This window comes from Ranitomeya imitator, chromosome 2 (assembly GCF_032444005.1).
Source record: "Ranitomeya imitator isolate aRanImi1 chromosome 2, aRanImi1.pri, whole genome shotgun sequence".
NCBI lineage: Eukaryota > Metazoa > Chordata > Amphibia > Anura > Dendrobatidae > Ranitomeya > Ranitomeya imitator.
The window spans coordinates 652,866,522-652,884,435 of NC_091283.1; the positions used below are offsets into that span (position 1 = coordinate 652,866,522).

General features: G+C 42.2%; 1 protein-coding gene across 3 annotated transcripts in view; it reads right to left on the minus strand.

Moving 5' to 3' along the window:
* Positions 1-1,328: 1,328 nt before the first annotated feature.
* The window catches only part of LOC138667079 (uncharacterized), a 45,794-nt gene continuing 29,208 nt past the window's right edge, over positions 1,329-17,914 (minus strand). For all 3 annotated transcript variants that reach the window (XM_069755356.1, XM_069755358.1, XM_069755357.1), the window contains 3 exons: positions 13,949-14,218; positions 6,276-6,426; positions 1,329-6,191 (listed from right to left, as the gene is read on the minus strand). In XM_069755356.1, the coding sequence (XP_069611457.1) occupies positions 5,285-6,191; positions 6,276-6,426; positions 13,949-14,218 (1,328 nt within the window). In that variant the 3' untranslated portion in view covers positions 1,329-5,284. The remainder of the gene's footprint in view (positions 6,192-6,275; positions 6,427-13,948; positions 14,219-17,914) is intronic.

Here is a 17,914-nt window from a genome sequence, read left to right on the forward strand (position 1 = left end):
GCTGCATATGTTGCAGCTGTTGAACAGCTGCGAAAAATGCAGCCACGGCAACTCGAACATCGTATTCGAGAGCACCGAAGATACTCTATTGGCACACAAGTGTGCTCTCATTTCTAATGACAACTCATTCTTGTTTATTCAGTGCTTGGCGCTTATCACAGTTTCTGGGGTTTTGTTTGTCCGCAGGTTCTCAATACAACTGAGATCGCCATGTTTCTTGGCATAGGAACCAAAATTCCAATGATTTGATCACGGAGCCACTTGGTTATCACCTTTGCCTCATGACAATGCTGCATCATGCTGGAAAAAGCAATGTTCATCTCAAAATTGCCCCTGAATTGTTGAGACGTTGCTCTTGGAGGATATTTAGATCCCATTCTTTATTCATGGCAGTGTGCTTACGCAAAATTGTGACTGATGCCTACCCACTTGGATAAAAAGCAACCACACACACTAATGGTCTAAGGATGCTTTGCGGTTGGCAAAGGTGTTGGCAATGTCAAGCAGGGTGAGCAAAAAAGCCACTTCTCTCCAAAGAAAAAAAAGCATAAAGAACATACTGACATTCTGCAGGAAATACCAGGACTGGACTGCAGAGGACTGGGATAGTTATTTTCTTTTATGACGTTCCCTTCAGATTTGGGTTATCTATAAAAACGATTGTCCAGAGAAGAAAATTTGAGTGCTCCATGAATCCTGTGTTATGCCAATTCATGCGTGGGGTTCCTTTTCATCCAGTGGATGGGCTCACTCACAATATTTCCTAAGAACACTGTAGTTAATACAGAATGGTATCTAAATAGCAACTTCTCTTAATGATTTAGATGCAATTTGGTGATTAACAATGCTTTCTCCACCATGATGGGGTAATAATAATAATAATTATGTCACAAAAATAATAACCAAGTGGCTCAGTAAACAAAATATAGATAATTTGGTCCATGGCTGCATTCATGGAGAACCTGTGGTCAATCCTCAAAAATTGCGTGGATAAATAAAACCACAGAAGTTGTGATAAACGTCAAGCACTGAATAGACAAGATGGGTTGTCATCAGTCAAGATATGGCCAAGAAGCTGATATCCAGATGACAGGGCGAAATGCAGAACTAAAGTGTAAGATACTATAAAATGTACTTCAGTAACCATAAAATGTTTCTATTAAAAGATTAAAAAATACTGAAGCCACAAACTGTGTTAGAAACAAAACTTGTGTCACTCAAAACTTTTGACCACAACTGTGTTTCAATAAAATACAACCTAAAACACACAACCCCAATTCCCCCAAAATTGGAACACTTTGTAAAATGCACAGAAAACAAGCATGTAATGATTTAGAAATCTTATAAATATTTTATTCACAACAGAACATAGAGCACTGATCAGAAGGTAAAACTTTTTTTTAAATGAAATGGAAAAATGTGAAACTAGTTTATAAATTGATGGCAGCAACACATCTAGAAAAGTTGTGGACAGGGACATGTCTATCTTATAATAACATCCCCCTTTTTCCTTGTCCACCAGTCTGTAAACATCTGGGAAGTGAGGGGACAATTGCTGGAGTTTAAAGGTACCTTCACACATAACGATATTGTTAACGATATCGTTGCTATTTGTGACGTATCAACGATATTGTTAATGAAATCGTTATGTGTGACAGCGACCAACGATCAGGCCCCTGCTGGGAGATCGTTGGTCGCTGAAGAAAGTGCAGAACTTTATTTCGTCGCTGGACTCCTGCTGACATCGCTGGATCGGCGTGTGTGACACCGATCCAGTGATATCTTCACTGGTAACCAGGGTAAACATCGGGTAACTAAGCGCAGGGCCGCGCTTAGTAACCCGATGTTTACCCTGGTTACCATGCTAAAAGTAAAAAAAAAACAAACACTACATACTTACCTAACGCTGTCTGTCCTCCAGCGCTGTGCTCTGCACTCCCCCTGTACTGTCTGTGAGCCGTAAAGCAGAGCGGTGACGTCACCGCTCTGCTTTCCGGCTCACAGCCAGTACAGGAGGAGAGCAGTGAAGCAGAGCGCAGCGCTGGAGGACAGACAGCGGTAGGTAAGTATCTAGTGCTTAGTTACCCGATGTTTACCCTGGTTACCGGCATCGTTGGTCGCTGGAGAGCGGTCTGTGTGACAGCTCTCCAGCGACCAAACAGCGACGCTGCAGCGATCCGGATCGTTGTCGGTATCGCTGCAGCGTCGCTTATTGTGAAGGGGCCTTTAGTAGAGGAATCATGTCCCATTCTCGTTTGAGGTGGGATTCTAGCTGCTTCACAGTCCTGGGTTGCTTTTTTTTTGTTTCATAGTGTGCCAAATGTTTTCTACTGGTAAAAGGTCTGGACTGCAGGTAGTCCATTCATCAGAAATGTTCTTCAGTGAAGCCATGTTGTTGTGCTGAATGCAATATATGGTTTAGCATGATCTTGCTGAAATAAGCAAGACCTTTCCTGAAATAAATGTTGTCTGGATAAGAGCACACAGTGGTAAAGAAAGTTTGTGAGCTTCTCAGAATTTTCCATATTTCTGCATACATTTGAACAAAAGGTTCAACAAAAGTCCTAAAAGTTGATAATGAGAACAAAATCAAATTATTAAAAAATACTGGACTTTTTTTTTTTTATTGAGGAGAATGATCAATCATATGTCTGTAAGAGGCACAATTATGTGAACGTTTGCTTTCTGTATCTGGCGTGACCCCCAGTATGCAACAATTTTATTTAAACATTTGGACTCCTCCTATCCACAGTCAGATAAGTTATGTACAAATTCTACAGTATTAATAGTTTTGTAACCTGTTTCAGCCTGATGAGCATGAACAACTATTGTTCTTTGAAGTCCACAGAAATCTCCTTTCTTCATGCTATGATACACTTTATTAAACAGGAGTGCAAATCAAACTTTGATAGGTCACACCCTCAAACCAGATTGTCATCAAATTGATTGGAACTAAAATTAATTTTACCTTTAAATCTGCTAATCTTAAAAGGTTCACACACCGTACTTTTGCCACTCAGATGTGAGATATTGGATAATTTCCTTAAAAAAATTACAGTGTAATTGTGTGTTTGGTTTCTTTGATTTTATCTACTTTTAGGACTTGTGTGAAAAGCTGATGGGAGTAAAATTTATGCAAACATATGGAAAATTCTGAAGGGTTCACACATTTTCAAATACCACTGTACGTTGTTCTAATACCTATACATAATGCTCAGCATCGATAGTGCCCTGAGGGATATGTAAGCTGCCCAAGCCATAGGCACAAATGTAACCCCATGCAATCAGAGATGAAGACTTTTGTCACAAGTGTGTCACATGATCCTGTAAAATCTGGGGTTAGAAGATTACAACGTATTGTGACTAACAGATCTTATATTTAGGCCGGTGTCAGACGAGCGTATGGCATCCAATGCGAGAGTATTGGGCGATATGCTAATGACCCTCGGGCACTGCTCTCCTGTGGGCGGGAGCCGAGTGTCATGTATCTGTGCTCCGAGCCTCTCGCACAGCTGCGGAGGCATGAATTTCTTCATCTCCTCATTGCCGGTGTTGGGGTATATCCCACATTACTCGGATGATATCCGAGTGATGTGCGTTGTCTCACTTGCACCCATAGGCTTATATGGGTGCGAGTGAGCCGAGCGTCGGTGACAATCGCAGCATACTGAGATTTCACTCACACTTTGTAAATAGCCAAGATAAAAAACGATGTGAGCTGCCCCATAGATGAATACTGGTCCGAGTGCTATGCGATGCACTCATCCGTATCCATGGTTAGTGAGACCCCGGCCTTAGCCTGTGTGTTTATGTCCCATAATAAATGGATTTGGTTTCCATTGGTGCTAAAGAGGTTAACAACCCTTTATATCTTGGCCAGAAACTTGCAGCTCCATTTTCAGCTGCTTCTGATCTGGTCATTACCTCGCCCTATAAAACCTGGCCTGGCCAGAAATTCTCTGTCTTGCCAATGAAAGCTTTGCTTTCTAGCTCCTTGGAGATGTTGTGCTGAGACCGTTGCTTTCTGCATTTGGGTGTATGCTTTACTCATTGTTCTATTCCTATTTGGTTGGTACATTCCTATCCTTTCCCATATACCTCTCGTGAGTATTTGTATGTTTGTTGCTTTCTGTTATCACCATTTTGTATTTGTGTCTTGTTTACCTTACATTTCTGTCACAGGCCTCATGGCCTGAGGGAGGGAACTGATCAGCGTTTAAAGGGACACTGTCACCTGAATTTGGAGGGAACAATCTTCAGCCATGGAGGCGGGGCTTTTGGGTGTTTGATTCACCCTTTCCTTACCCGCTGGCTGCATGCTGGCTGCAATATTGGATTGAAGTTCATTCTCTGTCCTCCGTAGTACATGCCTGCACAAGGCAATCTTGCCTTGCGCAGGCGTGTACTATGGAGGACAGAGAATGAACTTCAATCCAATATTGCAGCCAGCGGGTAAGGAAAGGGTGAATCAAACACCCAAAAACCCTGCCTCCATGGCTGAAGATTGTTCCCTCCAAATTCAGGTGACAGTGTTTCTTTAATAGTAAGGTCGGAGACTCTGGCCTCGCTACTTTCAATAGTACCTCCGGGACAGGGATAAGTCCCAGTTCCATGGACAGTTTGAGGTCCCCCTTTCCTTACCGAAGACTGTCACAGCATGATAGCTTTTGAACTATACGCCGATAAGCTGGATGGTCCCACTCCTCGAATCTGCAGTTTTCATAAAGAATTTCACATTTTGATTCATCTGACCACCCAACAGTTTTACATTTTGCCTTAATGCATTATAAATGAGCTTGACCCAGGGAAGACTGCAGAGTTTCTGGATTTCTTTAGAATCTCTAAATATTTTGTAATATCATGTACTGTTGATGGTTGGATACTCAAAAGTCTTTGCACATCAAGTGCAAGTAAAATTGCAGTCATGTGACAAGCAAAAACAAATGGAGGGCCAAATTTTTAATTACTGCAACCTTTCCAGTTTTTTGCTAACCCTGTCCGAATATTTGTGACATGGGTTGCTACCATAACTTTCTAAATTAGTTAATTTTTTTTCTCGAAGGAAAAAAAAAAAAAAAGTCTAACTTTCACCTTTTGATTTGTGTTCTATTATGACTAAAATATTTACAAATCATCATTCTTCTCTTTAGATTTCACACAGCGTCCCAACTTTTTTGGAATTTGAGTTGTATGTTCATCTAAATTTTTATTTGCCTCAAAACAAAAAAAAATGGCACTTATGCCAAATCTGTTTTCAGAAAATGACAAATTAATGGTAGGAGGCCTAATGTGCATGAGGCTGTGATGTAGTGTAAGCTGAGTGAGTCGATGGGGATGCAGACATGGAACCATATGCAGTAAGGCAAGATGGAGAAGTGGAGATAGGACCGTGGTCAGAAGAACTGGAAGAGGAGGTAGGGATATTTGAAGATAATGGGGAGTTGTAGGAGAGACTAGAGGGAAAAGAGACTTGACATCTGGGTTCCCGATGGGAATGGAAGGCATAGCTGGGTTGGGAGTGGGAGTCCTGGGTATAACTCGTGGAAGGATGTGAATGGTACGAAGAGAGTCGAGGGAAAGAATGTGAAGTAGATGATGGAGGGGACTGAGAGTATGAATTGGAAGTGGCCTGAGAAGAAATAGAGAGGCAATATTGGGGCTGAGATGGTGATTGATAGGCAGCCAATGGGGACATGAACTCTATTTCTGTAGCTGGTGCTGTGTTCAGAGGACAGGCCAGCTTTACTTGGTCTAATAAGCCAAGGACCTTCTCAGGATCATTTGGAGGAATACAAGCCTCTATGAGGGTCTGAATGCTGGAACGCAGCCAAAGCCTCCATCGCTCTGGGACTTTTCGGATATAACTTCCCAAACTGCGGACAAACGCGTCCTCTGAATCTTCTTCAATATTTCTTTGCAAGTAGGCCAGAACCTGGCTATCAATTGTGTCTGCACTAGCTGAACTTAAGCTTGACTTTTTGTCTTTCCTCTCCTTATAATGAAGTGGCAAAACTCGGGAAACCAACGTGGCATTGCCTGTGATGGATGGTTCTTCACAGCACAAAGATCTGCCTCCATCACTAGGATCTGATGCTCCTGCTAGTGTTGTTGGCAATTCTGGCTCAGATTCTCCCAGCTGATTCAATTCCTGAACCACTTGGACATCTACTTCTGCACCATTAAGATTTGCTCTGTATAATGAAAAACAAAAATTTATAAGCGTTAATAAGCATAAAAAAAGAAAAAGAAAAAGTGTAACCACAAAAAAGACTTACGGCCGAATATCTAAGACAGGCACCAGAAACATTAGTTCTTCCAGATGGATGTAGGGTTTCTTGCTGGGGGGACCCAAACCACTTTGACACTGCACAATCTCCCTGCGAAACTGGTCACGAGCACTACGCCACCTCTTCCGGACATCATTGTCTATGAATCATAAGAACACACAGCTCGGAGTAACAAAAAAAAGCCAAACTAACATTTTGAATGAAACAATTACTTTTTTTAAAGCAAACTTGTCATCAGTATTTTGCCAAGTAAACTACAGACAGTGTCAGGTTGGTGCCATTACATTGATTAAAATGACACATTGGTTGATTAAATCAGTCTTGTGGTTCTTATTTAATCGTAGCATCATCTATCGTGGCCACCATTTTGCTGGAGGCAAATATTTTTTTTCAAAAGTCAACACTATTATAAGCAGTATTTAAAATAGGAGGCTGGTCAATGAAGTATCACTGACCTGTCATTTAAGCCCATAAAGATGAATATGAGAACAGAGCAGCAAGTAAAGCCCCTCCCAAATGCCGCCCCGAAGCACGAGAATCTCATGAACTGAAAACTGTAAATACAGATTAAACAACCACCACAGGGCAGATTTCATCAACCAAGGTATCATTTTAATCAGTATAACAGCACTAACCTGACAGTGTCTGCAGTTTACGTAGCAAAATCCTGATGAAGGGTTCGCTTTCAGTGAAGCTTGTTAAGTGCACAATAGAAATATACCAAAAGTGAACAGAAGGTAAGATCAACTACCCATCACTAACGGCACCTCCCTTTTATTATTTTTCCAGAATTTCCCTTTCTCCATGTTTCCTTATGGGCTTACAGTTACTGGTCCCCTAGTCCTTAGTCTCATTTGCTATTCCTAAACCTCAACACCCGCCAAACAATTATTTATCTCACCATCCCTCTTACATCCTCACCTGACCTGCTTCTAAACCTCAGAAAGCTACTTTTTAAAAAACAAAACTAGCTGTGCACTCCCTTCCCACCACTTCACTCTCTCGCTCTGCTGGTAATGCATCTCCAAATACCTATTAATATTTCTCCTTACTACCACTCTCCAGTTACTAGAAATTCCCGCAACCTCTCAAAACCATTTAACGGACTCCACACGCTGCTCCACTCCCTCTCTCTGGAAGATGAAACGTCCACTCCATCTGTAATTAACTCCATGTTCTCATTTTACAGCCTCTTTACTTCTTGTAATCTATCCTTCATGGGCCTCACAGAAAGAGGACTGACACCCTGTAACACAGTCTGTCCTGCTGAGCTCTGTTTCGGTGGCCTTCACTTCACCCACAATCTCACCATAGCAATTAACATGGTGGAAGAGTTCACATTCTCCTGTAAAACAACTGTAACTTCAACCCAATCCCACCTCTAACCTCCTTTCTTTTGAAGTTCATACTGTATATATTCAATCTCCCTACAGCATCTAAGTGGCTGTCATACACACGTGGTCAAAATTGTTGGAACCCCTCGTAGAAGGACAGAAAAACCCACAATGTTCACAGAAATAACTTGAATCTGACAAACGTAATCACTAAAAAAAAAAAAAAAAAAAATTAAAAAAAACCCTCATGAAATAGGCCTGGACAGAAATGATGGTACCCCTTAACTTAATATTTTGTTGCACAACCTTTTGAGGCAATCACGGCTATCAAATGATTCCTGTAACTGTCAATGAGACTTCTGCACCTCTCGACAGGTATTTTGGCCCACTCCTCAAGAGCAAACTGCTCCAGTTGTCTCGTGTTTGAAGGTTGCCTTTTCCAGACGGCATATTTCAGCTCTTTCCAAAGATGCTCAATAGGATTTAGGTCAGGGCTTATAAGAGGCCACTTCAGAATAGTCCAATGTTTTCCTCTTAGCCATTCTTGTGTGTTTTTAGCTGTGCATTTTGGCTCATTATCCTGTTGCAAGATCCATGACCTGTGACTGAGACCACGCTTTCTGACACTGGGCGGCACATTTCTCTCTAGAATCCCTTGATCGTCATGAGATTTCATTGTACCCTGCACAGATTCTAGACACCCTGTGCCAGATGCAGCAAAGCAGTCTCAGATCATAACAGAGCCTCCTACATGTTTCACAGTAGGGACAGTGTTCTTTTCTTGATATGCTTCAGTTTTCCATCTATGAACATAGAGCTGATGTGCCTTGCCAAAAAATTCACTTTTTGTCTCATCTGTCCATAGGACATTCTCCCAGAAGCTTTGCGGCTTGTCAACATGTAGTTTGGCAAATTCCAATCTGGCATTTTTATGATTTTTTTAAACAATGGTGTCCTCCTCGGTCGTATCCCATGAAGTCCACTTTGGCTCATACAACGATGGATGGTGCGATCTGTTGTTCACTGATGTTCCTTGAGCTTTAAATTCACCTTTAATCTGTGCAGAAGTGTTCCTGGGCTCTTATATTACCATTCATATTATCCGTCTCTTTGATTTGTCATCAATTTTCCTCCTGTGGCCACGTCCAGAGAGCTTGACTACAGTTCCATGGATCTTAAATTTCTGAATAATATGTGCAACTGTAGTCACAGGAACATCAAGCTGCTTGGAGATGGTCTTAGAACTTTTACCTTTAACATGTTTGTCTATAATTTTCTTTCTAATCTCCCGAGACAACTCTTTCATTCGCTTCCTCTGGTCCATGTTGAGTGTGATACACACTGTCACCAAACACCACAGTGAGTATCTGTAGCCTTATATACAGGCCCACTCACTGATTCCAAGATTGTAGACACCTCTGATGCTAGTTAGTGGACACACCTTGATTCAACATGTCCCTTTTGTCACATTATTTTCAGGGGTACCATCATTTCTGTCCAGTCCTATTTCCTGAGTTATTTTTCTGTGGAAAAATGGTTGAAAAGCAACGTCTGACTTTTATTTGTTCATTATCATAGATTTTTTTTAGTTATTATTACTTTTGTCATTCAAGTTATTTCTGTGATCATTGTGGGTTTTTCTGTTATTAAACGAGGGTACCAACAATTCTTACCACGTGTGTATACTAACTCCTAGGGTTTCTCACTCGCTTTATCGACCACTTCACCATCTGGCTTCTACACTTTCTCACTACTGACATTCCCACTTTTCCTTTGAGAACCACCAGTCAGCAGTCTCCAAACTCTTATCACTCACTTCATCTTTTGGTCTCACACAATGATCGTCTACATCCACCAATACAGACGGACATACACTAGACATCATCTTCACCCGCCTGTTCCTGATCTAACTTCACAAACTTACCTCTCCCCCTATTTAACACCATCTACTCACATTCTCATCCCTGACCTCTTCATCTGTCACCCCTCACCGAAGGAACAGTAGATGGCTCACCCCCCACAGAAACCTCTCTCATATAGACACTCAGAAACTGACTCTCCTCAACTACTGTCCACAATATCTTCACTCCATGACACAGACACATTTTCTACATCGCCACACTCACATCAGCTACTGACTCTGTTGCCCCTCTCCGTGTAAAGTAGGTGACGAATCAATAGATAACCCTGGCACACGAACCTCACAAAAAAGCAGCATCAAGCGTCCAGGTTTATGGAGCAGCGCTGTAAGATAATTCACTCACAATCAGATTGTATCATATTCATACTAGCTATTTTCATATTGACCTCTGCTAAACAAATACTTCACAAGTCTTTTCGTCTCTATCCATTAACTCCAGTTGTTCAACACTAATTCCCTTCACTGTCCACTGTTGCTCCATCAAACTCCCTCATTACTGCAGAAGACTTTGATACACAATTCAAAAACAAGATTGACCACAAATTACTGTTAAACCACCGCAGACCCTTCATGTAACAGACCAATACCCTTCCCACCATCACTGAAAAGTTTACTCATTTTCTCTCCAAATTACAACTCACAAATTGTGTGCTTGATCCCATCTCATCCCACCTCCCAAACTTCATTACTCCGATTGTCCCAGCAATAACTCATCACTAACCTAGGGCGTTTTCCCTTCCGCTTTCAAATATGCAACAATCCCATATCCTGAAGGAGCCATACCTTGACCCAATTGGGCCAGCACAATATAGTAAACATACCAAATCAAAGTGCCATTAAACTTATTGCGACTGCTGTGATATTTTTATAAATTTACCATGGCACTTTGATTTGGTATGTTTACTATATTGTGCTGGCTCTCTTGTGCAGGCGGGACCTACCGGCACTCACTTATTTGGAATTTTTGTCATGTACCTCATATTGTTATAAACATTACTGATTGCTCCAAGAACTGTATGCACTTGCACACTAACAGTTCTAGTTTTATGTATATGGATATTTAATAAAAGTTTTGTGTACATTTGTATATTATGAGCTTCTGACTCGTTTTTTCTCCTATAGTATATATATTTGAGTCGCTCTGCCCTTTATAATATGCAATTTAGCATTAATGCTACTTCATGCATGGTATTTTTGTAGGAAGAATGTCTTTTGGATTATTTTTCAAGTAGAGGTGTTCCCATTGTGGTGTAAAAATGCTTAGAACCACTGAGCATTTAAATACAGTTTTGTTAGCAGAAGCTTTAGTTTTTATTAGTGGCGTCTAATTTGATTTTCACCTGATTCGTGGTGCAGCCGACGTATTGGATATTACAAGATAATCAGGTAAGTAGGTATATCATGTCTGGTAGTGCAAGTAATTACATTTTTTTATTTTATAGGATTTTTTGGTAATAGTAGAAATATATTCTGTGGTATTCTCAATTTGTCTACAACATGTACAAATCTGATGACCGCATATTTATATATAAACTTGGAGACAAAAGGTTACCAAGGGTGGGTGCTATTCTGGAAGAATATCTTATATCTTATAATATCTTATACTTTCGACTCTGCAAAAACTCTTACTGTTTCACTTATTCATTCTCGTCTGGACTATTGTAACTCTCTACTAATCGGCCTCCCTCTTACCAAACTTTCCCCGCTCCAATCTGTCCTGAATGCTGCTGCCAGGATCATATTCCTCACCAACCGTTACACCGATGCCTCTACCTTGTGCCATTCATTACACTGGCTACCCATCCACTCCAGAATCCAGTACAAAACTACTACCCTCATCCACAAAGCACTCCATGGCTCAGCACCACCCTACATCTCCTCTCTGGTCTCAGTCTACCACCCTACCCGTGCCCTCCGCTCCGCTAATGACCTCAGGTTAGCATCCTCAATAATTAGAACCTCCCACTCCCGTCTCCAAGACTTTACACGTGCTGCGCCGATTCTTTGGAATGCACTACCTAGGTTAATACGATTAATCCCCAATCCCCACAGTTTTAAGCGTACCCTAAAAACTCATTTGTTCAGACTGGCCTACCGCCTCAATGCATTAACCTAACGATCCCTGTGTGGCCTATGTATACGGGCAGCACGGTGGCGCAGTGGTTAGCACAGCAGCCTTGCAGCGCTGGAGTCCTGGGTTCAAGCCCCCACCAAGGACAACATCTGCAAAGAGTTTGTATGTTCTCTCCGTGTTTGCGTGGGTTTCCTCCAGGTTCTCCGGTTTCCTCCCACATTCCAAAGACATACTGATAGGGAATTTAGATTGTGAGCCCCAACGGGGACAGCAACGATAATGTGTGTAACCTGTAAAGCGCTGCGGAATATGTTAGCGCTATATAAAAATAAAGATTATTATTATTATTATATTATTAATTAGAATTTCCTTGATATTTTTAATGATTTACAAATAAATACATTTTTATGGGATACCTAGAGCTGGATTCATTTTCAATTATATATATATGTGGTTTAGGTACACTGTGGGGCTCAGAAGGGAGGGGGGTATTTGGATTTGGGAGCGCAGAATTTGGGAATTTCTTTTGGCAGGTGAGGAACCATTTTGCTTTTCCAGAGCCTTTGTGCTACCAGTAATATGGAAGCCCCCTATATTTCCATTAATAGGTGATGGGACCTGAGTGGGGACTTACTTTTTTGTGGATTGAGTTGAAGCTTTCATTGGAAACATTTTACATAATGTTTGGGATCACATTTATCCGGCGTTCTACGCTGACCACTTACTCTGGGGTTTCCATCTAAATCTCTGAGTTGACGTGATTTAGATGAAGCCCCCGAGAGATCCATTCACTATAATGAGGCAGCAGATTTACTGAAGTACAGAAAACTGACCGATGGCACTTTTATGCACGCCTAAGAAGACAGACACCGCCAGATCACATGTCAGACGTCGTCCACAGTGCCTCCATCTGCCTCAATATGGGGAATCTTCCATCGAGGGTTCTGTCTGAATCACGTATTTCAGAGATTTACAAGGAAACCCAGGTGTGCAATATAAATGTGCGCCAAGCCTTACTATGATCTTTGGGAGGCAGAATGAAAAAAAATGAACAGCAGGTGCAGAATTGGTTTTATTTTTTTACGTCGTTGCCATGCGGTATAAGTGATTAGGCGACTTTATTCTTCGGGTTGGTGCAATTACAGCGATACCAGATTTATAACGGGTTTTTATGTTTGGCTGCTGTCACACACTAAGACGCTTTTATTGCAAATCTCGTTTTTACATCACCATATTTTGAGCGCTATAATTTTTTCATATTTCGGCTGACAGTCACGTGAGGGCTTGTTTTTTGCAGGACAAGTTGACGTTTTTATTGGTACCATTTTCAGACATTACATTTTTTGATTGCTTTCTATTCCAATTTTTGGGAGGCAGAATGAACAAAAACCAGAAATACAGGATTTTTATTTGTTTTTTATATCGTTCCACGAGTGGTAAAAATGCTAAAGGTAGTTTTACTCTTTGAATTAGTACAATTACAGCGATACCAGTTATATTATTTTATGATTTGGCACTTTTACACAAAAAATATTTTATAGAAAAAAAAAACATTTTTACATCGCTTTATTCTGAGAGCTATAACTTTATTTTTCCGCTCATGAAGCTGTATGGCGGTCTGTTTTTTGCAAGACAAGATGACATTTTCAGTGGTACCATTTTTATTTATATTTGTCTTTTTGATTGCGTTTTATTCCACTTTTTTGTTCAGCTATGCAAACTGCCAGCTCAGCACTGTGAATAAGTTGCTGATCATGGTTTGAGCATGATCAAACAACTTTCCAAGCTCTGGTAACCCGGATGTCGCCCATGTGCGTGCAAAATCACCGGGACGTATCCAGGTCACAGGGTCGTATGGATATGTCGCAGGTGGGAAAGGGGATAATCTCTGGTCCTCACATGACAGTCTCTCCTCTGCTCTTTTATGTCTGTAATGTAATTACAGCATTTTCTAGATCTCAGCGCCTCAACATGTCGGATTATACCCCACATTTGGAAACTTCAGATGAAACCTGAAAACCTGTCTCTTCAGGAAAGCTTAGAGCATGCAATAATTCCTGCTGAAACCTCACTACCACTGGAGCTGCTGTATCCCCCGACCTACTGTCTCTTCCCATTACCCTGTAGATTGTAAACCTGGGAGAGCAAGGTGCTGTCCCGTTCTGTACCAGTCTCACACTGGTTTTCATTGTAATTTATATATGTATGTAGTATGTATGTAAACATTTTTGCATGTACAGCACCATGGAATCAATGGAGCTTTAAAAATACATTATAATACTATGGTTAGTTAGTCTTGTCTTGTAATAAAATGGCAAATTACTGTATTTACCAAGGATCCCTTTGTCTCGGTTATCAAGGCTATCCCAGTCTGGGTACAAACGGCAGCACACAGCTGACCATGCATCTGCTTTCTTCTGTCGGTCACTGTACCCGCGGTCAGAAGGGTCCCAGAGCGCAGGATTACTTCGGACAGCAGAAATTAACTCCTTGACCTTCAGCTGCAACTTCCTGAAACGTGGAATCTTTGCTGTCTGACGCTCCATGAAACACATCGAACGGCTGGTGGCCTTTTTCCTATTCCTGTGAGGCCTCCTAACCACTATGGAAGATAAGATATAGATCGAATTAAGAGGATGCATGTGCTTTCAGGTTCCACTAACCTCTAGCTGCTAAATGTGGCAGTGTGAATAGATACATTGATAAGCAAAAATAAACTGCAGTCAATAGGTGTGAGAAAAACCCCCCATAAAAAACGGACGGCACACCGACCATGCGTATGCCATCTGATTTTTCGCACACATCTCAAAAGGAACCAAGAAGTTCAACTTCAAGTTGAATCAGCCAAGCACAGGGAATTGTCAATCAGAACAAACAAGGACTGACAGAACAGATATCCTCATATATAATTTCACAAGCCTGCTACATATTATATACTTGCACCCTTTGGTGCCTTTCATGAGGAGTTCATTGTAATTGGTGCCTTTCATGAGGAGTTCATTGTAGAGATTTCTAAGGCTGTTCTGTCCCCACATGAGGCGAATGGAGGTGTAGTTGATTAATAAGTGTTGTGAGAGAGAAACGTACCTCCGTATTTCTTCGATGTGAGGCAGACAGGACCAATGCTGCTCAGCATCTGAAGAGATGATGCACTCCAGGGATTGTGTAATCCAGACTTGTTTATTTTGTAGATCTGGACATACAGCGTATAACTGGTAATACAGAACTTCTCCAGAAATGCAGGGTAGACAGGGTACAGTAAGATGTAGCACCAAGTATGACTGCAAGTGTGAGCAGCATGAGAGAGTGGTCGAAAGACTGATGCCTTCCTAAGCCCAGTTCAAAAGCACGTCCTCTCACAACAGAAAGTAAACTGGAAATGGCTGCCAGAGGAAGAGAAGATTTGACCCCTGATCCGGATGTAAGACATGCCCACAAGAAATACATGAAAAACAAGCTGTCATACAGAAAAAGGCCATTGGGTGGCAGCAGAGTAAAATATAACAACATACATGGAAACTGAGGAATATACATGGAACAGCACACTCCCCGTCTGAAATTCCGAAAGGGATTTCACTATATCAATGTCCTTAAAAAGTCCAACAACCTAGAAAATGAAACCAAACATGCATGTAATGCAATAATAACTTTAAACAAGATAAACATTAAGCCAGTTTCTGAGATAATCCAAAGGAAAACCCATCTTCGGATCAGAGAAGCCGCACTAGGCCAAACTATCTCTGACCCACTGTAATCCAATGGGTAAAGTACTAGTGCAGTGTTCTGTTGGTAGTTTATCCTACCGGAATGTCCTCGATAGTGAGTATTTTTTGGCAGACGTGCCAACCATGACAGTCTTTGTCTCCATGTGGCTTGTGATAAGATCTCGCAATGTGGACTAACCTTGCAATAGTCCTGACGAGTTTCATCCAATTGGAGAAGCGTTCGAAGCGCTGACAACCGAGGGTGGAGGTTGGTTTTGCATTCGTGGCCAGAGTACTGACCTCGGAGCGGACTTCTGGATCATCGTCCGGATCCTGGATGCTGAAGAATTCCTGAACACATTCACTTCCCTTCTGTTCCAGCAGAAACTTTGGACCTGAAAGCCAAGAAGAGTTAGCAAAGGAATTTATAGACATAGGTCTAGTGGCATGGTCGGCTGGATTAAGTTCAGATGGGATATAGTGCCACTGTTCAGGTTTGGAAGACCTTCTTATTCTCTCAATGCGGTTACTGACGTACACGTAGAAGCGCCTTGTTTGGTTGTAGATGTAACCTAAGACAACTTTACTGTCACTGTAGTATTGTACTGTAGTATTGTACGTCATCTATGTGAGTATCCAGCTCATGCTGAATAAAGTCTGCGAGTTCTACTGCAAGCACAGTCCCACAGAGTTCCAGCCTGGGAATAGTGTGGTCAGGCTTGGGAGCCAACTTAGCTTTGCCGAAAACGAACCCAACATGATCTTGATTGTCAGATCCCGTTACCTTCAGGTAGACAACAGCTGCAATGGCCTCCGTGGATGCATCCGAGAACACATGGAGTTCCGTCCTAGTGCTAGCAGCAAGTGAGATTCCAGCGTAGCATCTCGTTATATGGATTTTATCCAAGGCACACAAAGACTGCTTCCAGGTTTCCCATTTTGATTCCTTATCAGGAGGTAGAGGGGTATCCCAGTCCTTGACAGTTTCGGACAGCTGTCTCAGAAGGGATTTACCTTGTATGGTAATTGGTGCTACGAATCCCAGTGGGTCATACAGGCTATTTACCACTGGCAGGACACCACGTTTAGTGAATGGTTTGTCTGCACAGTTGATTTGGAATCCGAAGGTGTCGGCTGACAGGTTCCACCTCAGGCCTAAGCTTCTCTGCACAGGCGGACGGTCTGGTCCCAGGTCTATGTCCTTGAATCCAGGTGCGTGGTCGCTTGACTCAAAGGCTCTCATGACAGCCGGGCTGTTTGAAGCAATTTTGTGCAGTCTAAGCTTAGCTCGGTACAGCATATGTTGGGTCCTTTTGAGTAGGTCGATTGCAGCTTCTTCTGTAGGTAGAGATTTTAGTCCATCATCTACGTAGAAGTCTTTCTCTACAAAGTCTCTGGCGTCTGTTCCATACTTGGACTCTCCTTCTTGTGCGGTTCTCCGCAGGCCATATGTTGCCACAGCGGGTGAAGGGCTGTTCCCGAATACGTGCACCCGCATGCGATACTCCACCATCTCTTTGCTGGGGTCATTGTCCTTGTACCACAGGAACCTGAGGAAATTCCTGTGGTCCTCTCGGACTATGAAACAGTGGAACATCTGTTCAATGTCGGCGGTGATGGCAATGGGCTCTTTCCTGAACCTCATCAACACTCCTACTAAGTTGTTTGTCAGATTAGGACCTGTGAGGAGGACATCATTGAGAGATACGCCTTGATGTTTGGCGCTTGAATCAAAGACAACTCTAATTTGTTTAGGTTTCTTCGGGTGATATACTCCAAATGAGGGTAGGTACCAGCACTCCTCGTTTTCCTTTAAGGGAGACGCTGGCTCCGCATGGTTGTTATGGAATATTTTGCCCATAAAGGTGACAATGTGTTCTTTCATCTCCGGTTTATTGCTTAGCGTGCGCTGGAGAGAGTTAAATCTGGACAAGGCTTGTTCACGATTGTTCGGGAGCCTTACCCTGGTAGCTCGGAAGGGAAAGGGGAAAACCCAGTGATTGGTTTCGTCCTTAAGGAACTCATTGTCCATTATCCTGACAAATTCCTTGTCTTCCATAGATGGGGCTACTTTGTTGTCATCCTTAGTGGTATGAAACACCAATTTTCCCAAGTCGTCTGCATAGGGAGAAGGGATAACATCAGGCAGCTGTACAGAATCTGGAAGCTTTTCCTTCACCTCATAGTGATGAGGACATGGTTTGCAGAAGGTAGTGCGCCCGTCTCGGCGTACGTACGTCTTAAAGGAGTGGACTCCTGTTTGGTCCAAGCATACATTTCCTATGACTACCCACCCCAAGTCAAGTCTCTGGGCGTAGGGGGCGTAGTCAGGACCATTACACTGTTGGCGGACCTTATGTATCCTCAAATTGTCTCTGCCGAGCAGAAGTAGGATTTCAGCATCTGTGTCCAAAGGTGGGATAACGCTGGTTAGGTGCCTTAAGTGTGGTTGGTGGAAAGCAGCTTCCGGGGTAGGGATCTCATCCCTTTGGTCTGGTATTTGATCGCATTCAATTAGCGTAGGTAGGGGTATTTCTACGTCTTCATTGACAGGAGAAGCGATGAAACCTTGTGCTCTTCTGCCGCTAGTCTCT